Source organism: Perissodus microlepis, chromosome 2, assembly GCF_051167445.1.
Source record: "Perissodus microlepis isolate ML-2025 ecotype Zambia chromosome 2, ASM5116744v1, whole genome shotgun sequence".
NCBI classification, from domain to species: domain Eukaryota; kingdom Metazoa; phylum Chordata; class Actinopteri; order Cichliformes; family Cichlidae; genus Perissodus; species Perissodus microlepis.
The window spans coordinates 11,626,466-11,649,509 of NC_140462.1; the positions used below are offsets into that span (position 1 = coordinate 11,626,466).

At 40.5% G+C, this 23,044-nt stretch overlaps 1 protein-coding gene across 9 annotated transcripts in view; it reads left to right on the top strand.

Moving 5' to 3' along the window:
* Positions 1-23,044, top strand: part of LOC146392371 (protocadherin alpha-C2-like) — a 217,762-nt gene that overhangs the window by 6,595 nt on the left and 188,123 nt on the right. The window contains exon 1 of one of the 9 annotated variants that reach the window (XM_084946232.1): positions 39-2,411. The exons of 2 other annotated variants lie outside the window; for them this stretch is intronic. In XM_084946232.1, coding sequence (XP_084802358.1) covers positions 54-2,411 — 2,358 coding nt within the window. In that variant the 5' untranslated portion in view covers positions 39-53. Of the gene's footprint in view, positions 1-38; positions 2,412-3,293; positions 5,816-6,645; positions 9,188-10,056; positions 12,601-13,659; positions 16,186-17,114; positions 19,679-20,204; positions 22,734-23,044 lie in introns of those variants that run through there. 6 more of the 9 variants (XM_084946469.1, XM_084946386.1, XM_084946394.1 and 3 more) reach the window with 6 other exon arrangements.

Consider the following 23,044-nt stretch of genomic DNA (forward strand, 5'->3'; position numbering starts at 1 on the left):
TCTTGGATGTAAAGACCTGTGAGTGGATGCGCTGTTTGTTGTCTAATCGAAAGATGGAGGCAGTAGGACAAAGACGAGGAACGCAGTGCTGGTGGTTTGCTATAAGCTTTTCTCTGATGCTCAGCTGTGTGGAGCGGGTTTCAGCTCAGATAAAATATTCAATTCCAGAAGAAGTAAAGGTAGGAAGTGTTGTTGGGAATATGGCAAAGGATCTGGGACTGGATATCAGTTTACTGGATGAACAACGGTTTCGTATTGTCTCCGGAGCTGAAGATGCTCAGTTTGAAGTAAATCTGAACAATGGTCTCTTGCAGGTTCATGGAAAAATCGACCGAGAGGAGCTCTGTGAAAACATTTCCCAATGTTTGATAAACCTAAAAATGGTAGCTGATAACCCTATGGAAATACATTATGTAGGAGTGGAAATCATAGATATAAATGATAATTCGCCCACCTTTCCTGATGATGAAAAAGTATTAGAAATTTACGAGTCGACTCTCTCAGGTAAACGATTTCAGTTGCCAGCTGCACACGATGCAGATGTTGTTAGTAATACTGTACGCATGTACAAATTAAACGATAATGATCACTTTAGTTTGCAAATTCGAGACAGGGGAGAGGACAAGATACCATTCTTAGTTTTACAGAAGCCTCTGGATCGGGAAAAGGAGAATGAGCATAAATTGATACTGACATCAATTGATGGCGGAAATCCACCGAGATCAGGGACTCTTAATGTCACAGTCATAGTCCTCGATTCAAATGATAACCACCCTTTTTTTAGCGAAGAGGTTAATTCAGTAAAGATACCAGAAAATGTAGAAAGGCACAGAAGTGTAATTGTGATAAAGGCGAATGATCTGGATGAGGGTGTAAACGGAGAAATTGAGTATTTTTTTGGAAGCGAACTTGACCCCAAATTGTATGATACATTTAGCCTAGATAAGGACACTGGTGAAATTCGAGTGAAAGGCGGAATTGACTTTGAGAATATGGAGGTATACAAGTTGGATGTCCACGCCACTGACAAAGGACAACCTCCGATGAGTACCGACTGCAGGGTGATTATCAAGGTGCTGGACGTAAATGATAATAAACCTGAGATAGAGGTGACATCTTTGTCAAAGATTGTATCAGAAGACTCCAAACCCGGGACTGTGGTGGCTTTGATCAGTATTACAGACCAAGACGCGGGTTTAAACGGTAAAGTAATATGTAGTCTTTCAGACAATGTCCCATTCGATTTAAAGCCGTCATTTCAAGATAACATGTACTCCTTAGTTATTAAACATAAATTAGACCGAGAATCAGTTTCCCATTACGACGTCACAATAACAGCTACAGACTGTGGCGTGCCTCCTCTGTCCACATCCAGAACTTTGAGTATTGATGTGTCAGACGTGAATGATAATGCGCCACAGTTTGCGCAGAATCCAGTTGAACTTTACCTGGTAGAAAATAACGAGCGTGGAAAGCCGATATTTTCAGTTTCTGCCTCAGATAAAGATTTGAATGAAAACGCGGCTTTAACTTATCGTATAATTAGAGAGCAAAGCGGTCAACAGAAAAACGCAGTATTTTTAAATATTAATTCGGATAATGGACAAATCACTGCACTGAAAAGTTTTGACTTTGAAACGCTGAAAACTTTCCAGTTCCAAGTTGTTGCCTCAGATTCTGGAACTCCGTCACTAAGCAACAATGTCACAGTCAACGTCTTCATCCTGGATCAGAACGACAACGCTCCAGTCATCCTGTATCCACTCAGCTCCAACGGTTCTGCTCAAGGTGTGGAGGAGATTCCCCGAAACGTCAACGCAGGACACTTGGTGACTAAAGTCAGAGCCTATGACGCTGATATAGGATATAACGGCTGGTTGCTCTTTTCACTCCAGGAAGTTACTGACCACAGTCTCTTTGCTTTGGACCGCTACACAGGACAGATCAGAACACTTCGCTCATTCACAGAGACAGACGAGGCTGAGCATAAACTGGTAATACTGGTCAAAGACAACGGCAACGTTTCTCTCTCAGCAACAGCTACTGTGATTGTCAAACTTGTGGAGCCCAAAGAGGCTTTTGCAGCTTCTGATGTTAAAAGTGCAGCAAAAGATGATGAGGACAGTAATGTGATATTTTACCTCATGATAACTTTGGGTGCAGTTTCTGTGCTTTTTCTCGTCAGCATCATCGTGCTGATTGCGATGCAGTGCTCCAAATCCACAGACTATACTTCTAAATATTTGCCAGAGACTAATTATGATGGGACACTGTGTCACAGCATCCAGTACAGATCAGGAGAGAAGCGGTACATGTTAGTTGGACCCAGAATGAGTATAGGATCTACTATAGTACCAGGCAGCCATGCAAATACACTTGTGCTTCCCGATAGAAGAGGTGCTACTGAAGAGGTAAGGCCTTAATACCAAACCTTTGCACAACCATGTTTATCCTTGCGTTCCTATAAATGTTTTGCTGCAATGTTGTCCCTGAAACTCTTGCCACAATGTATTTTTTTAAAGCATGTCTTGTTCAAATTTTCCTATCTGCAATATGTAACTGAGATATAAATATTAAGAAACATCGCTTTGGTTAGCTGGATGAAGTTTTCATGCTTCCGAAGTCACTCTGTTCTCCTTGATGAAGTCCAACTGCTTGTCTTTTTTGCTACCGACAAACATTAATCAGTTTAAGTCCGTGAAGAGGTTTTGTTTTTAAATTAATTACACGAAGAAAGCTTTCTAATAGCGTTATTAACCTTCCTGTCGTGTCAAATCTGACCATTTACAAATAAAAAAAACTCACAAATATTTTGTTTTACATCCGATTGCCTCAAGTCTTGATGACATCCTCCACACTATGCACTTGAACATATAAAAGTGATGGGCACCTCTTTCGTTGAATTTTTAGTTTTTTAATCAACTTTGTTATATCTGTGATGTTCCCGGTCAAAGGTGACCGCCATAGCAAATGAATGTCTGCCCTGATTTAATTACATCCCTTTCAGAAAGTCTGTAGTAGGCGGGACTGAGTGCTCTATAAGTGTTCTCGACTGAAGGGATTATTATTGATCCTATTTGCTTTTTAATAAAAACTATTTGAATCACATTTTTGAGTTACTTACAGAATACCAGATATGAAGGTGACCAGCTGTAACAGGCAGGCTTCATCCAAAGCGTTTCGTATCATACTATAGTGACCACTTGGTGTCGGTATGGCATAGGGAATGGTTGTGCGCTTCATTCTGCACAGGCCCTGCCCATCTGTGCTTCCTATCTGGTGGAGGTGTACACAGGGAGTGTGTAGAGGAGGCTAGATATCAAATAAAACGAACAGCGGTAAATCTTCGTTAATAGAATTTAATCTTCTGGAGAATCGTGAAAATGTTCTAATGAGACTGACTCCATAAGCGATAGGATAACTGAGTTTGCCTCCGAGAAAGCCCTTATATATTTACCTCGGGATGGGGGAAGGAGGACAAAGACACCGCGTGAACTGCTGGTGGGTCGCCGGGATTGTGTTGCTGTGCTTTGCGGAGAGAATTTTGGCCCAGCTAAGATACTCTGTTCCAGAAGAAGTTCAGGTGGGATCTCCTGTTGGAAATGTTGCAAAGGATTTAGGACTAGAGATCAGCAGTTTAACTGGCAGGAAATTTCGCATTGTTTCGGGTCCAACTCACGATCTGTTTCAGTTAAATCAGAACAATGGAGTGTTGTATGTTGGGAAAAAGATGGATCGTGAAGAGCTCTGTGATGGAAGCAAGGTTTGTTTGATAAACCTGAAAATTGTTGTTGAAAGCCCACTGGAAATACATTATGTTGGAGTTGAAATAACCGATATTAATGATCATTCGCCGACTTTTCCAGAAAGCGAACAGCGACTGGAAATAGCAGAGAATACGCCTCCAGGTACTCGTTTCCAAATTCATGCTGCCCGAGACCCTGATTTTGGTGCACAATCACTTCGAAAATACACACTGAATCCCACGGATTTATTTGATATTGAAGTCAGAGACAGTGAAGAGGACAAGATGCCCTTTTTAGTACTAAAAAAGTCTTTGGATAGAGAGCAAAAGGCAGAGCATCGTTTACTGTTAACAGCCGTAGATGGGGGGAGTCCAGCGAAATCAGGAAGCCTTAATTTAACCATCACCGTGCTAGACGCGAATGATAACCGACCTGTGTTCAGCAAAGATGTATATACTGTGTCACTGGATGAAAATGCACCAAAAGGGACCCTAGTTATAAAATTAAACGCTACAGATAAGGATGAAGGTTTGAATAGTGAAATTGAATACAACTTTGGAAAAACACAAAAGAAAAAAGTGCACGACACCTTTGAATTGGACAGCATCACCGGTGAGATTCGTGTAAAGGGAAAAGTAGACTTTGAGGAAATTGAGCTGTACAGGCTAGATTTGCAGGCTTCAGATAAAGGTCAGCCACCCTGGAAGGCCGAAAGTAGAGTAATGATTAAAATAAAGGACGTGAACGACAATAAACCAGACATTGAAGTAACGTCGCTGTCCAGCTTAATCCCAGAGGATTCAAAGCCCGGCACTGTCATCGCCCTCATCAGCGTTGTGGACAAAGATTCAGGCGTTAATGGGAAGGTTATTTGTAAAGTATCGCAGGATGTTCCATTTGATCTGAGGCCATCACTTGAGGAAAACATGTACTCGCTCGTTACAAAGGGCCGTTTAGACAGAGAAACTGTTTCCCGCTATGATATCACAATAACAGCTACTGATTGCGGTGAACCTCAGCTTTCAACAGTGAAAACACTGAGTGTTCAGGTGTCAGATGTAAATGACAACACACCAGTTTTTAGTCAGAATCCATTTGAGTTGTATTTGATAGAAAACAACACCCCGGGCGCACCAATATTTTCTGTGAGCGCAGTTGATGATGATTTGAATGAAAATGCAGCAATTACATATCACATCGTGAGAGGTGATGGTCTACAGGATGCTATTACATCTTTCCTGAATGTACATTCGGATAATGGACAAATCACTGCGCTGAAAAGTTTTGACTTTGAAACGCTGAAAACTTTCCAATTCCAAGTTGTTGCCTCAGATTCTGGAACTCCGTCACTAAGCAGCAACGTCACAGTCAGCGTCTTCATCCTGGATCAGAACGACAACGCTCCAGTCATCCTGTATCCACTCAGCTCCAACGGCTCTGCTCAAGGTGTGGAGGAGATTCCCCGAAACGTCAACGCAGGACACTTGGTGACTAAAGTCAGAGCCTATGACGCTGATATAGGATATAACGGCTGGCTGCTCTTTTCACTCCAGGAAGTTACTGACCACAGTCTCTTTGCTTTGGACCGCTACACAGGACAGATCAGAACACTTCGCTCATTCACAGAGACAGACGAGGCTGAGCATAAACTGGTAATACTGGTCAAAGACAACGGCAACGTTTCTCTCTCAGCAACAGCTACTGTGATTGTCAAACTTGTGGAGCCCAAAGAGGCTTTTGCAGCTTCTGATGTTAAAAGTGCAGCAAAAGATGATGAGGAGAGTAATGTGATCTTTTACCTCATGATAACTTTGGGCGCAGTTTCTGTACTTTTTCTCGTCAGCATCGTAGTGCTGATTGCAATGCAGTGCTCCAAATCCACAGACTATACTTCTAAATATCTGCCAGAGACTAATTATGATGGGACACTGTGTCACAGCATCCAGTACAGATCAGGAGAGAAGCGGTACATGCTAGTTGGACCAAGAATGAGTATAGGATCTACTATAGTTCCGGGCAGTCATGCAAATACTCTCGTGCTTCCTGATAGGAGAAGAACATCTGAAGAGGTAAGAGCACGTTTTTACTTAAAGCTGTTTCGGGAATGAAAATAAAATTCCCCCCTGGCAAACACCACTCTCTTTGGAGATAAAACATGCGGTCCATTTTACTATATAATGCAAATAATTTTAATCAGTGTTCTGTATATCCGTGTTGAAGTTTTGTAGTGCAGGTAAATAACATGAAATCATATTTTGTTTGGTTCTCCCTAAGTGCAGTGTACTGGTACCGTAAAGAAAAGCAAGAAAGAAATTTCTTTATTCAGAAACAAAGAAAATATATTTATTTTATCCTATTTTATCTTATTTTGTTATTTTTATTTATGTAGGTATAATTGTAGTAAAGGAGGGATGCATACCTGAATAAAATTGTATTTATGGAAGGTAATATTCACTAGTATGATTAGGGTACCTGAACTGAAAGCTTTGATCGTGACACTTCCCTGTCTTTGCAACTTGAAAAGCTATATAAATACGTAATAAGCACAAATGGAACTATCCAGTTTGCAAACACACTGATATTGCTGATTTTTTGAGGGTATATTTTAAAAACAGTCCGTAAAACTGTACCAGTTTTGCGCGCTGGATTAAGTAGACGACCCAAATGCCGTAAGCCCATTCCAGAGGGCCGCGTAGGAACCCACACGGGTCCTGTTATTGCGTCAATTCTCAACTATCTTAATATACAAACAAACAACAACGACAAACAAACAAACAAAAAATCCTCAAAACGTAAAAATGTCTTAATTTTTTGAATCCACACGGTGTCAGTGTCATATCAGCATCCAGTTTTTGTGTTATAGCACTGGTCCTGCCCCTTCCACGGAGGTTTTGTTGTGGTGGACAGAAAGGAGACGACACTATCCACAGACACAAGTGTAGCCGTGATTTATACATGGGAAGCTTCGGAATATTGGGTATATTTCAGAGTGGATGTTATGTCTTGAAAAATGAATGTTAGACAACGGTCTTGGATGTAAAGACCTGTGAGTGGATACATATTTTGTTATCTTAACGAAAACGATGGAGCCAAGAGGACAAAGACGAGGAACGCAGTGCTGGTGGTTTGCTATCAGCTTTTCTCTGATGCTCAGCTGTGTGGAGCGGGTTTCAGCTCAGATAAAATATTCAATTCAAGAGGAAGTAAAGGTAGGAAGTGTTGTTGGGAATGTGGCAAAGGATCTGGGACTGGACATCAGTTCATTAGAGGAACGACGGTTTCGTATTGTCTCTGGAGCTGAAGATGCTCATTTTGAAGTAAATCCGAACAATGGCGCTCTGTATGTTCACGGAAATATCGACCGAGAAGAGCTGTGCGAAAAAATACATCCATGTATTAAAAACCTAAAACTGGTAGCTGAAAACCCCATGGAAATACATTATGTAGGAGTGGAAATAATAGATGTAAACGATAATTCACCAAGGTTTCCTGATGAAGAAAAAATATTAGAAATTCCTGAATCAACTCTCCAAGGTAAACGATTTCAGTTGCCAACTGCATATGATCCAGATGTTGTTACTAATACAGTACGAACGTACAAATTAAACCATAACGATCACTTTAGTTTGCAAATTAGAGAGAGGGGAGAAGATAAGATACCATTCTTAGTTTTACAAAAGCCTCTGGATCGGGAAAAGGAGAACGAACACAAACTGATACTGACAGGAACTGACGGAGGAAATCCACCGAGATCAGGGACTCTTAATGTCACAGTCATAGTCCTGGATTCAAATGATAACCATCCTGCATTTAGTAAAGAAGTTTATTCAGTAACGATACCAGAAAATGTAGATGCGGGTACAAGTGTAACTACGGTAAAGGCGACTGATTTGGACGAGAGTTCAAACGGAGAAATTGGGTATTTTTTTGGTGAAGAACTTGACCCCAAATTGTATGATACATTTAGCCTAGATAAGGACACTGGTGAAATTCGAGTGAAAGGCGGAATTGACTTTGAGAATATGGAGGTATACAAGTTGGATGTCCACGCCACTGACAAAGGACAACCTCCGATGAGTACCGACTGCAGGGTGATTATCAAGGTGCTGGACGTAAATGATAATAAACCTGAGATAGAGGTGACATCTTTGTCAAAGATTGTATCAGAAGACTCCAAACCTGGGACTGTGGTGGCTTTGATCAGTATTACAGACCAAGACGCGGGTTTAAACGGTAAAGTAATATGTAGTCTTTCAGACAATGCCCCATTTGATTTAAAACCGTCATTTCAAGATAACATGTACTCCTTAGTTATTAAACATAAATTAGACCGAGAATCAGTTTCCCATTACGACGTCACAATAACAGCTACAGACTGTGGCGTGCCTCCTCTGTCCACATCCAGAACTTTGAGTATTGATGTGTCAGATGTGAATGATAATGCGCCACAATTTGCACAGAATCCAGTTGAACTTTACCTGGTAGAAAATAATGAGCCTGGGAAGCCGATATTTTCAGTTTCTGCCTCAGATAAAGATTTGAATGAAAACGCGGCGTTAATTTATCGTATAATCAGAGAGGAAAGCAGTCAACAGAAAAACGCAGTATTTTTAAATATTAATTCAGATAATGGACAAATCACTGCCCTTAAAAGTTTTGACTTCGAAACATTAAAAACGCTTCAGTTCCAAGTTGTTGCCTCAGATTCTGGAACTCCGTCACTAAGCAACAATGTCACAGTCAACGTCTTCATCCTGGATCAGAATGACAACGCTCCAGTCATCCTGTATCCACTCAGCTCCAACGGCTCTGCTCAAGGTGTGGAGGAGATTCCCCGAAACGTCAACGCAGGACACTTGGTGACTAAAGTCAGAGCCTATGACGCTGATATAGGATATAACGGCTGGCTGCTCTTTTCACTCCAGGAAGTTACTGACCACAGTCTCTTTGCTTTGGACCGCTACACAGGACAGATCAGAACACTTCGCTCATTCACAGAGACAGACGAGGCTGAGCATAAACTGCTCATACTGGTCAAAGACAACGGCAACGTGTCTCTCTCAGCAACAGCTACTGTGATTGTCAAACTTGTGGAGCCCAAAGAGGCTTTTGCAGCTTCTGATGTTAAAAGTGCAGCAAAAGATGATGAGGACAGTAACGTCATATTTTACCTCATGATAACTTTGGGCGCAGTTTCTGTACTTTTTCTCGTCAGCATCATCGTGCTGATTGCAATGCAGTGCTCCAAATCCACAGACTATACTTCTAAATATCTGCCAGAGACTAATTATGATGGGACACTGTGTCACAGCATCCAGTACAGATCAGGAGAGAAGCGGTACATGCTAGTTGGACCCAGAATGAGTATAGGATCTACTATAGTACCAGGAAGTCACGCAAGTACACTAATGCTTCCTGATAGGAAACGTCCTTCTGAAGAGGTAAGACCATGTTTAAGTTTTAACTGTCTTACCAGACGTGATTCCCTTTAGAAGTAAAACATATAATGCTCCTGATTTAAAGATAATATTACACCTGAATTGCAGCATATTTGTTAGCACTGTCCATGGTCCTGGCAAGTGGTTAAACTGCTGAAATTTAAGTTAGTTTGTTTTCTTCATAATATGAGAATTCGATTTTCTGTGTTGTTGTTGTTGTTTTTTTTTTTTTTTTACTAAAAATGTCGCGTGTTTATTTGTGGATTAAATTACACGATTCAGTAGCTATATTAATTTAGGCGTCTATGAGTTTGTTTGTTTGTTTTTATCAGAAATCCATAGATCCCTTGTAGTTGATTCTTATTTGTTTTCCTTAGAAAAATGTTGTTAATTGAGTTCAAACCCTGTCATCCTTTCACTCAATCATCATTCAATTTCGTCAAAGTCACACTTTTTTCTTTTAGGGAAATAATCGCACACGAAGCTAAATTGCTTTGACCTAAAGAAAAATACAACACTTGCATATACTAATACAAATATGATGTTGACTAGTACGATTAGGGACGATGATATGAAAGCCTTGAAGTGGGTTAACTGATCAACATACTCTTTTGAAAAAAACTGAAAATTTGCTGCCTTTAATTCGTAGAAGTAAATTGTTATTCGGATGTATTACTTTGAAACACATACGTTACAAGCAAAAATTAGAACAATTTTCTAGACACGAAGCGACAACTTGCAGACGGGCTGATGTTGCAGTTTATGTGGTAGTTTTGTTCATGAACATATACTCATGTGTTCAGTCCACAAGGTGTCAGTGTCATATCAGCATCACACTGGTATATCTTAGTGCTGGCCCTGCCCCTTCCATACAGTTTTTGTTCTGGTCGACAGAGAGGAGACGGTACCTTCCACAGAAACAAGTGTAGCCGTGATTAATACATCGGTTGGTTTGGAATATGCAACATATTTCGCACTGGATATTTTGTTATTTAAACTACTTCCTTTGCTCAAAGGACTTTTAAGTGGGTATATAATTGGAAACATAAAGCGAAACGATGGAGGCAGGAGGACAAAGACGAGGAACGCAGTGCTGGTGGCTTGCTCTCAGCTTTTCTCTGATGCTCAGCTGTGTGGAGCGGGTTACAGCTCAGATAAAATATTCAGTTCCAGAGGAAGTAACGGTAGGAAGTGTTGTTGGGAATGTGGCAAAGGATCTGGGACTGGATATCACTTCACTAGAGGAAAGACAGTTTCGTATTGTCTCTGGAGCTGAAAATAATCAATTTCTAGTAAATCCGAGAAATGGCGTCCTCTCTGTGCAAGAGAACATTGACAGAGAAGAGCTATGCAAAAGCATTTCTCCTTGTCTGATAAACCTAAAAATGGTAGCTGAGAATCCCATGGAAGTACATTATGTAGGAGTAGAAATCATAGACGTAAATGATAATTCACCCAGCTTTCAAGAGGAAGAAAGCATACTGGAGATTTCAGAGTCTACTTTCCCAGGTAAACGATTTCAGTTGCCAGCTGCACATGATCCAGATGTTGTTACTAATACAGTACGGATGTACAAATTGATCAATAACGATCATTTTACTTTACAAATTCGAGAGAGGGGAGAGGACAAGATACCATTCTTAGTTTTACAGAAGGCTTTGGACCGAGAAAAGGAAAATAAACACAAACTGATCCTGACAGCATTTGACGGCGGAAATCCATCGAGATCAGGGACTCTTAATGTCACAGTCATAGTCCTCGATTCAAATGACAATAACCCTACATTTAGTCATGAAGTGTATTCAGTAACAATACACGAAAATGTAGAGGTGAATACATGTGTAATTACCGTAAATGCAACTGATTTGGACGACAGTTCAAACGGAGAAATAGAGTACGTTTTCGGTGGTCAACTTGACCCAAAGATTTATGAAATGTTTAGCTTAGATAAAAACACTGGTGAAATTCGAGTAAAAGGAAACATTGACTTTGAGACGGTGGATGTTTATAAACTAGATGTACACGCCACAGACAAAGGACAACCTCCGATGAGTACCGACTGCAGGGTGATTATCAAGGTGCTGGACGTAAATGATAATAAACCTGAGATAGAGGTGACATCTTTGTCAAAGATGGTATCAGAAGACTCCAAACCTGGGACTGTGGTGGCTTTGATCAGTATTACAGACCAAGACGCGGGTTTAAACGGTAAAGTAATATGCAGTCTTTCAGACAATGTGCCATTTGATTTAAAACCGTCATTTCAAGATAACATGTACTCCTTAGTTATTAAATATAAATTAGACCGTGAATCTGTTTCCCATTACGACGTCACGATAACAGCAACAGACTGTGGCGTGCCTCCTCTGTCTACATCCAGAACTTTGAGTATTGATGTGTCAGACGTGAATGATAATGCGCCACAATATGCACAGAATCCAGTTGAACTTTACCTGGTAGAGAATAACGAGCCTGGAAAGCCGATATTTTCAGTTTCTGCCTCAGATAAAGATTTGAACAAAAACGCGGCGTTAACTTATCGTATAATCAGAGAGGAAAGCGGTCAACAGAAAAACGCAGTATTTTTAAATATTAATTCGGATAATGGACAAATCACTGCGCTGAAAAGTTTTGACTTTGAAACACTGAAAACGTTTCAGTTTCAAGTTGTTGCCTCAGATTCTGGATCTCCGTCACTAAGCAACAACGTCACAGTCAACGTCTTCATCCTGGATCAGAATGACAACGCTCCAGTCATCCTGTATCCACTCAGCTCCAACGGTTCTGCTCAAGGTGTGGAGGAGATTCCCCGAAACGTCAACGCAGGACACTTGGTGACTAAAGTCAGAGCCTATGACGCTGATATAGGATATAACGGCTGGTTGCTCTTTTCACTGCAGGAAGTTACTGACCACAGTCTCTTTGCTTTGGACCGCTATACAGGACAGATCAGAACACTTCGCTCATTCACAGAGACAGACGAGGCTGAGCATAAACTGCTCATACTGGTCAAAGACAACGGCAACGTTTCTCTCTCAGCAACAGCTACTGTGATTGTCAAACTTGTGGAGCCCAAAGAGGCTTTTGCAGCTTCTGATGTTAAAAGTGCAGCAAAAGATGATGAGGACAGTAATGTGATCTTTTACCTCATGATAACTTTGGGCGCAGTTTCTGTGCTTTTTCTCGTCAGCATCATCGTGCTGATTGCAATGCAGTGCTCCAAATCCACAGACTATACTTCTAAATATCTGCCAGAGACTAATTATGATGGGACACTGTGTCACAGCATCCAGTACAGATCAGGAGAGAAGCGGTACATGCTAGTTGGACCCAGAATGAGTATAGGATCTACTATAGTACCAGGAAGTCACGCAAATACTCTCGTACTCCCTGACAGGAGGCGTCCTTCTGAGGAGGTAGGTCCATTGTGCGATTTTAAATCAAGGTTATTTTGGTTGTCAAGACCAAGTTGCTTTTACGATGTATCATTAACTTTTGAAGCATATGAAGTACATGATGTAAATGTATTTAAGGTTTTTAATCGTTTTATTTCATTCTTCTCTTCTTTTTTTTTTACACACTTTATTTTCAAACAGTATTTTAGTTGTTATCACCATCATTTTGAAAGACTGCTCATTATATTCTGTAGTCTTTTGACACTGCACTAATTGCTGGGATATCCACGTATGCATGGGGCGAAGATTAGTTTAGAAAAGATAAGTAACTAAATAAAGAAGGTCACGCCACTCAGATTGGGAAACTGTGGCAAAACACATGCATATTCATTAGCGTTGTCCATGGACAGGTGACGTTCAGACATAAACTCGTGGTCTTCAAGTTCAAATCAGTTTTTCGTTTCAGACCTTTTTGTATTTAGCGCCAATCCTATGTTTTCTATCACACTTATTAGAAATCACTAATTGTGTTACATATTACTGCGTCGTGGAAATAGTAATATACCTATCCACTGTTCGAATGGGATCCTGTTAATTCATCTGAAACGTGAAACTGAGCAATACAAGCCTGAAACTCGCGTGTGCTGTGTCCTCGATTATTTTTCATCCAGTCTGCGCGCAGTTTTATCAGAATCACTTGTGCGTTTGGCTAATCCTGCATCATTACAAAGCATTAATGTAATACTAACAAATATCAGAATTCACTGTTGCAATTAGTCATTATGATATACTGTACGCGTCTATCAGCTGATCATCATATGACGCAAAAATACATGAAATTTGATTCCTGAGACTCTGACATATGTGACAAATTACATCCATCACGGTACAAAAAATTCTTAAGAAAACATTTTTAGACTTGTTTTAATAGTGACTGGGACACATTTGGAAACATACTTGTATATTACATGTAGATGTTTGCTCTAACAATGAGTCACAAGATGTTCAGTCCACAAGGTGTCAGTATCATATCTGCATCAAACTAATATGTTTTAGCTCTGGCCCTGCCCCTTCCACAGAGGTTTTGTTCTGGTTGGCAGAGGGAAGACGATACCTCAGACAGAAACAAGTGTAACCGTGATGTTTCCATGAATACGAGGGAATATGGGAAGAAGTGTTGATTTAGGCTACTTCCTTTACGGTAAACACCTCTGAGTGGATACAGTATTTATTATCTAAACGAAAACGATGGAGGCAGGAGGACAAAGACGAGGAACGCAGTGTTGGTGGGTTGCTATCAGCTTTTCTCTGATGCTCAGCTGTGTGGAGCGGGTATCAGCTCAAATAAAATATTCAGTTCCAGAGGAAGTAAAGGTAGGAAGTGTTGTTGGGAATGTGGCAAAGGATCTGGGACTGGATATCAGTTCACTGGAGGAACGACGGTTTCGTATTGTTTCTGGAGCTGAAGATGCTCATTTTGAAGTAAATCCGAACAATGGCGCTCTGTATGTTCACGGAAATATCGACCGAGAGGAGCTGTGCGAAAGAATACATCCATGTATCAAAAATTTAAAATTGGTAGCTGAGAACCCCATGGAAATACATCATGTGGGCGTGGAAATCGTGGATGTAAATGATAATTCACCCAGTTTTCAAGAATATGAAAAAATATTGGAAATGTCTGAATCCACTATAACAGGCAGACGATTTCAGTTGCCAACTGCGCATGATCCAGATGTTGTTACTAATACTGTGCGTATGTACAAATTAAACCATAACGATCATTTTAGTTTACAAATTCGAGAGAGAGGAGAGGACAAGGTACCATTTTTAGTTTTACAAAAGTCTCTGGATCGGGAAAAGGAAAGTGAACACAAACTGATACTAACAGCAATTGACGGCGGAAATCCACCGAGATCAGGGACTCTTAATGTCACAGTCATAGTCCTCGATTCGAATGATAACCACCCTACATTTAGTCAAGAAGTTTATTACGCTACAATACGTGAGAATACAGATGCGGGTGTGTTTGTAATTAAGCTAAATGCGACTGACCTGGATGAGGGACTAAATGGACAAATTGAATACCTTTTTGGTGGCGAACTTAAAGGTAATTTATATGAGATTTTTAATATGGATAAGGACACTGGTGAGCTTCGAATCAATGGGCAAATTGACTTTGAGAAAACTGATATTTTTAAGTTGGACGTCCACGCCACGGACAAAGGACAACCTCCGATGAGTGCGGATTGCACAGTAATAATCAATGTCTTGGACGTAAATGATAATAAACCTGAAATAGAGGTAACATCTTTGTCAAAGATTGTATCAGAAGACTCCAAACCTGGGACTGTGGTGGCTTTGATCAGTATTACAGACCAAGACGCGGGTTTAAACGGTAAAGTAATATGTAGTCTTTCAGACAATGCCCCATTTGATTTAAAACCGTCATTTCAAGATAACATGTACTCCTTAGTTATTAAACATAAATTAGACCGAGAATCAGTTTCCCATTACGACGTCACAATAACAGCTACAGACTGTGGCGTGCCTCCTCTGTCCACATCCAGAACTTTGAGTATTGATGTGTCAGACGTGAATGATAATGTGCCACAATTTGCACAGAATCCAGCTGAACTTTACCTGGTAGAAAATAACGAGCCTGGAAAGACGATATTTTCAGTTTCTGCCTCAGATAAAGATTTGAATGAAAACGCGGCTTTAACGTATCGTATAATCAGAGAGGAAAGCAGTCAACAGAAAAACGCAGTATTTTTAAATATTAATTCAGAAAATGGACAAATCACTGCCCTGAAAAGTTTTGACTTTGAAACAATGAAAACTTTCCAGTTCCAAGTTGCTGCCTCAGATTCTGGAACTCCGTCACTAAGCAACAATGTCACAGTCAACGTCTTCATCCTGGATCAGAACGACAACGCTCCAGTCATCCTGTATCCACTCAGCTCCAACGGTTCTGCTCAAGGTGTGGAGGAGATTCCCCGAAACGTCAACGCAGGACACTTGGTGACTAAAGTCAGAGCCTATGACGCTGATATAGGATATAACGGCTGGTTGCTCTTTTCACTGCAGGAAGTTACTGACCACAGTCTCTTTGCTTTGGACCGCTATACAGGACAGATCAGAACACTTCGCTCATTCACAGAGACAGACGAGGCTGAGCATAAACTGCTCATATTAGTCAAAGACAACGGCAACGTTTCTCTCTCAGCAACAGCTACTGTGGTTGTCAAACTTGTGGAGCCGAAAGAGGCTTTTGCAGCTTCTGATGTTAAAAGTGCAGCAAAAGATGATGAGGACAGTAATGTGATCTTTTACCTCATGATAACTTTGGGCGCAGTTTCTGTGCTTTTTCTCGTCAGCATCATCGTGCTGATTGCAATGCAGTGCTCCAAATCCACAGACTATACTTCTAAATATCTGCCAGAGACTAATTATGATGGGACACTGTGTCACAGCATCCAGTACAGATCAGGAGAGAAGCGGTACATGCTAGTTGGACCCAGAATGAGTATAGGATCTACTATAGTACCTGGAAGTCACGCAAATACTCTCGTACTCCCTGACAGGAGGCGTCCTTCTGAAGAGGTAAGAACATAACTTGATTTAAATTGAAGGTCTTTTTGCTTGTAAAGATTATAAAGATGAAACTTCCTTCTACCTGAATAATTTTTCCTTTTAAACATATATGATTAGTGTTTAGAACATGGAAGAAATGTGCTCGAGCTTTTTGATTTGTATTTTTTTTTTGGAACTGAATTAGAAAGTAATTTAGTTACTACCTCTAAAAGTTGTCTCGCGAGGCTACCCATTATCATAACTAGTAGCACAAATTTTTGGAACATAAATTGTTAATAAGGCAGAAATTGCTTCATAAAAAAACCACAATAAATAAGAAAGATGACCCATATATCAGGAAACTATGGGCGAAACAGCGGTATTCTCAAGCGCTGTCCGTGGTTCTGATAAGAGATCACGTTTAGTCAGCTAGTGGTGGTGTTCAAGTTCAAATCTGATGGTTTCACATTAATTCATTTGCACTGTGAAAGTGATTAAAACAGCCTTTCCATTTACTTGAGTCATTCTATCTTTTATTTTCAGCCAGTCTGAGTGTAATTTTTTCTAAGTCACATTTTTGTTAAGGAAACAGAGTGCGCATTCGGCAACTACTGCGTTATTAAACAATAATGCCACAATGACAAATAGAGTTCTCTTTTGCAGTTAGCCCTGCATGATATATTAGTCTGTTTACTAAATGTCACAAAAATACTAAGATAAACAAAAAGGGCTCCAGAAACTGCAAAAGTACTCCATTATTTGAACATATTGCTGTACAAATAACAAAGAAATAGCAAACAAAAAAAAAGTTCAGTAAGAAAGACTGTTAATTTTTAGTGAGCAGACTACATGTTGGAAACATATTTGTGTAACACATGTAGCTGATTGCTTTAACAATGAGTAACAAGATGTTCAGTCCACAAGGTGTCAGTGTCATATCTGCATCAAACTAATATGTTACAATAGTGGCCCTGCCCCTTCCATAGAGGTTTTGTTCTGGTTGCAAGAGAGGAGACGGTATCGTCCAGAGAAACAAGGGTAGCCGTGATTTTTCCATGAATACGAGGGAAAATGGGAAGCATTTCAGACGGGATATTTTGTGATTTATTCTAACTTCTTAACGATAAATACCTGTGGGTAGATACAGTATTTGTTATCTAACACGATGGAGGCAGGAGGACAAAGACGAGGAACGCAGTGCTGGTGGTTTGCTATCAGCTTTTCTCTGATGCTCAGCTGTGTGGAGCGGGTTTCAGCTCAGATAAAATATTCGATTCAAGAGGAAGTAAAGGTAGGAAGTGTTGTTGGGAATGTGGCAAAGGATCTGGGACTGGATATCAGTTCACTGGAGGAACGACGGTTTCGTATTGTTTCTGGAGCTGAAGATGCTCAGTTTGAAGTAAATTCGAACAATGGCGTTCTGTATGTTCACGGAAATATCGACCGAGAGGAGCTGTGCGAAAGAATACATCCATGTATTAAAAACCTAAAACTTGTAGCTGAGAACCCCATGGAAATACATTATGTAGGAGTGGAAATCATAGATGTAAATGATAATTCACCCAGCTTCACTGATGAAGAAAAAATAGTAGAAATTCCTGAATCCACTCTTCAAGGAAAACGTTTCCAGTTGCCAGCCGCACGGGACCCAGATGTTGTTACTAATAGTGTACGCATGTACAAATTAAACCATAACGATCATTTTAGTTTACAAATTAGAGAGATGGGAGAGGACAAGGTACCATTTTTAGTTTTACAAAAGTCTCTGGATCGGGAAAAGGAGAACGAACACAAACTGATACTGACAGCAGTTGATGGCGGAAATCCACCGAGAACGGGGACTCTTAATGTCACTGTCATAGTCCTCGATTCAAATGATAACCACCCTACATTTAACCAAGAATTATATTCAGTTACAATACCTGAAAATGTTGATAGGGATACTAGTGTAACTACGGTAAATGCAACTGATCTGGATGAGGGTGTAAACGGAAAGATTGAATACTTTTTTGGTGGAGAACTTAACACTAAATTGTATGATACATTTAGCCTAGATAAGGACACTGGTGAAATTCGAGTGAAAGGCGGAATTGACTTTGAGAATATGGAGGTATACAAGTTGGACGTCCACGCCACTGACAAAGGACAACCTCCGATGAGCACTAACTGCAGGGTGATTATCAAGGTGCTGGACGTAAATGATAATAAACCTGAGATAGAGGTGACATCTTTGTCAAAGATGGTATCAGAAGACTCCAAACCTGGGACTGTGGTGGCTTTGATCAGTATTACAGACCAAGACGCGGGTTTAAACGGTAAAGTAATATGTAGTCTTTCAGACAATGCCCCATTTGATTTAAAGCCGTCATTTCAAGATAACATGTACTCCTTAGTTATTAAACATAAATTAGACCGAGAATCAGTTTCCCATTACGACGTCACAATAACAGCTACAGACTGTGGCGTGCCTCCTCTGTCCACATCCAGAACTTTGAGTATTGATGTGTCAGACGTGAATGATAATGCGCCACAATATGCACAGAATCCAGTTGAACTTTACCTGGTAGAGAATAACGAGCCTGGAAAGCCGATATTTTCAGTTTCTGCCTCAGATAAAGATTTGAATGAAAACGCGGCTTTAACTTATCGTATAATCAGAGAGGAAAGCGGTCAACAGAAAAATGCAGTATTTTTAAATATTAATTCGGATAATGGACAAATCACTGCGCTGAAAAGTTTTGACTTCGAAACGCTGAAAACTTTCCAGTTCCAAGTTGTTGCCTCAGATTCTGGAACTCCGCCACTAAGCAACAACGTCACAGTCAACGTCTTCATCCTGGATCAGAATGACAACGCTCCAGTCATCCTGTATCCACTCAGCTCCAACGGTTCTGCTCAAGGTGTGGAGGAGATTCCCCGAAACGTCAACGCAGGACACTTGGTGACTAAAGTCAGAGCCTATGACGCTGATATAGGATATAACGGCTGGTTGCTCTTTTCCCTCCAGGAAGTGACTGACCACAGTCTCTTTGCTTTGGACCGCTATACAGGACAGATCAGAACACTTCGCTCATTCACAGAGACAGACGAGGCTGAGCATAAACTGCTCATACTGGTCAAAGACAACGGCAACGTTTCTCTCTCAGCAACAGCTACTGTGATAGTCAAACTTGTGGAGCCCAAAGAGGCTTTTGCAGCTTCTGATGTTAAAAGTGCAGCAAAAGATGATGAGGACAGTAATGTGATATTTTACCTCATGATAACTTTGGGCGCAGTTTCTGTACTTTTTCTCGTCAGCATCATCGTGCTGATTGCAATGCAGTGCTCCAAATCCACAGACTATACTTCTAAATATCTGCCAGAGACTAATTATGATGGGACACTGTGTCACAGCATCCAGTACAGATCAGGAGAGAAGCGGTACATGCTAGTTGGACCCAGGATGAGTATAGGATCTACTATAGTACCAGGAAGTCACGCAAATACTCTTGTGCTTCCTGATAGGAGACGTCCTTCTGAAGAGGTAAGAGCTTTAAAGTGCGATGTCACATGTTTTTCTGCATTCTTTTCCATCAATTTGACTTTTTATATCATCTAAATTTTCTTTTCTTTTTTGAAATCACAATTCTAAAGTATCATACCTAAAGGCTACAGTGCTCACACTAAAGTTAGTTTCATTGACATTTTGGTCACGATAAATGGTGATTCATAATGCTTCTACTGAATCAAATATGGGTCTAGGTAATGCGGGCGATCCTCATGAAAAACCGGTGGAATTGCACGTTACCAGATATCTTGCATGCTACTTTGCTGAACGGAACTTTAATTCTTAAATCAAATATGTGCTGCTGAATAGTGTTGGTCCGGGCTGATCTTCTTTATTCAGAAGCGGGTTAAATAACATCTTCTGAGATAATCAACATGTGGAACAAAATTTAAACCCCCTGATAACCTGTTTAATTGTTGGAATAACGGTTTCTTTTTAAACACTGTAATTTATGACTCTATACTTCTCCAGTAACCTCTGGGTGTCAGTATTACATTGACAAACTAGAGACCACTTTACCCATCCTCTCACAAAGCTTTTGTTTGCCACTGCTATAAGCAGAGAAGACGCTTGAATCGAGCTCGCAATCTTTCCAAATCGCGCTTTATACATTATATACAACAGGCAATGAGCTAGGTAGTCCAAACATTGTTTTTAAATCTGTTGTTTGATTACAATGGAGAACGAAAAACGAAGTCGTGGAAGGAATGGGGTCTGGTTTATTCTCCATGTAGCTTTGCTGCTGTTTGTCGGGAAAGGGGCTTCGGCAGAAATAAGATACTCTGTTGCAGAAGAGGTGAAAGATGGAACTGTTGTCGGAAATGTTGCAAAGGATCTCGGTCTTGATATCAGCTCTTTGACCAGCCGGCGGTTCCGTGTTGTGTCTGAATCCAAGGATGCGTTTTTTGATGTAAACCAGGACAACGGGGATCTATATTTGTTTAAGAAAATCGACAGAGAGGAGCTTTGCCTGGGCAGTGGGGCATGCATAATGGAGCTAAAAATTATAGCAGAAAACCCTTTGGAAATACACTACGTACTTGTAGAAATTATTGATATTAACGATCACTCCCCTGTTTTCCCCGAAAAAGAACAGAGGTTTGAAATTTTTGAACAAACCATGGCAGGAAGACGATTTCAGCTGCACACTGCTCGGGACCCCGATTCTGGAATTAACGCAATTCGTACATATACTTTAACCTCAAACGAACATTTTGAAGTAACAATCCGACAGAGCGATGAGGATATAATACCATTTTTAGTGCTGAAGAAATCGTTGGATAGAGAAAAAATCAACAAATACACGTTAACTGTCACTGCAGTTGATGGAGGAAAACCTCCGCGATCAGGCACCATAAATGTTACTATAATCGTTCTTGACACAAATGACAACCGTCCAACATTTAGTCAAGAGAGCTACCAAATAGAAATAGATGAAAATGTTCAAGTAGGGACTTCAATATTTAGAATGAATGCGACAGACCCAGATGAAGGTTCCAGTAGTGAAATTGTATACAGCCTTGGAAAAACACTCAAGAAAAAAGTCTATGATATATTTGAACTGGATAAAATAAGTGGGGAAATAAGAATAAAGGGAATAGTGGACTATGAAGAAAACGACGTTTATAAACTGGATATCGAGGCATCAGATAAAGGAACACCTCCATTAACCGGTGAGTGCAGATTAATTATAAAGATAAAAGACATCAATGATAATCCGCCAGAAATTGAAATCACATCGCTTTCAAATACAGTGTCTGAGGATTCAAAGCCCGGCACAATGATTTCACTCATCAGTGTGCGAGATAAAGATGCTGGTGTGAATGGGAAAATTATTCTCAGCCTAACCGCAGGCTTACCTTTTGAATTAAAACCATCATATAAAGAGAACGTTTATTCCGTTGTCACTAAAGATCTTTTGGACCGAGAGGAGGTATCTCAATATGAATTGACAATAAAAGCGACCGACTGTGGTGAGCCCCCTTTATCTACTTTTAAAACTTTGAACATCCAGGTAGCAGACGTAAATGACAACAGACCACATTTTCCCATAAATCCAATACACTTTTACCTGTCCGAAAATAACGTTGCTGGAAAATCAATATTCTCTGTAAGCGCAGTGGACAAAGACTTAAGTGACAATGCAGCCATTTCATATCACATTATGAGAGAGGGGAGCCAAAATGAGATTATGTCATCCCTGAATATAAACAGTGATAACGGACAAATCACTGCGCTGAAAAGTTTTGACTTTGAAACGCTGAAAACTTTCCAGTTTCAAGTTGTTGCCTCCGATTCTGGAACTCCGCCACTAAGCAACAACGTCACAGTCAACGTCTTCATCCTGGATCAGAACGACAACGCTCCAGTCATCCTGTATCCACTCAGCTCCAACGGCTCTGCTCAAGGTGTGGAGGAGATTCCCCGAAACGTCAACGCAGGACACTTGGTGACTAAAGTCAGAGCCTATGACGCTGATATAGGATATAACGGCTGGTTGCTCTTTTCACTGCAGGAAGTTACTGACCACAGTCTCTTTGCTTTGGACCGCTATACAGGACAGATCAGAACACTTCGCTCATTCACAGAGACAGACGAGGCTGAGCATAAACTGTTCATACTGGTCAAAGACAACGGCAACGTTTCTCTCTCAGCAACAGCTACTGTGATAGTCAAACTTGTGGAGCCCAAAGAGGCTTTTGCAGCTTCTGATGTTAAAAGTGCAGCAAAAGATAATGAGGACAGTAATGTCATATTTTATCTGATGATAACTTTGGGCGCAGTTTCTGTACTTTTTCTCGTCAGTATCATCGTGCTGATTGCAATGCAGTGCTCCAAACCCACAGACTATACTTCTAAATATTTACAAGAAGCAAATTATGATGGGACACTGTGTCACAGCATCCAGTACAGATCTGGAGACAGGAAGTACATGTTAGTTGGACCCAGAATGAGTATAGGATCTACTATAGTACCAGGAAGCCATACAAATACTCTGGTGATGCCAGACAGAAGACGGCCATCTGAAGAGGTAGGATAAATTCATGATGATTATTTTAATGCAATTGCCTAATTTTGCCTCACCTATTGGATAATCTTTATGACTCCCTGTCGGTTTTTTAAGATAATGGAAGTGCTGGCACGTGGTATTGGCGAGGCATCTTAGTAGTTTTGAGTGATGTCCTTCTATTTGTGTTGTAAATGTGTTAGCAATGTTACCACTAAACATATTTTGTAGTCCTGCCCACGATACTGACGTGGTTATTGATCATCGAAGAGAGAGATAACCGAGCACGCTGTTGTTATTGATGTGATTTTAAGACTTTTCCACTGTCCATGGTG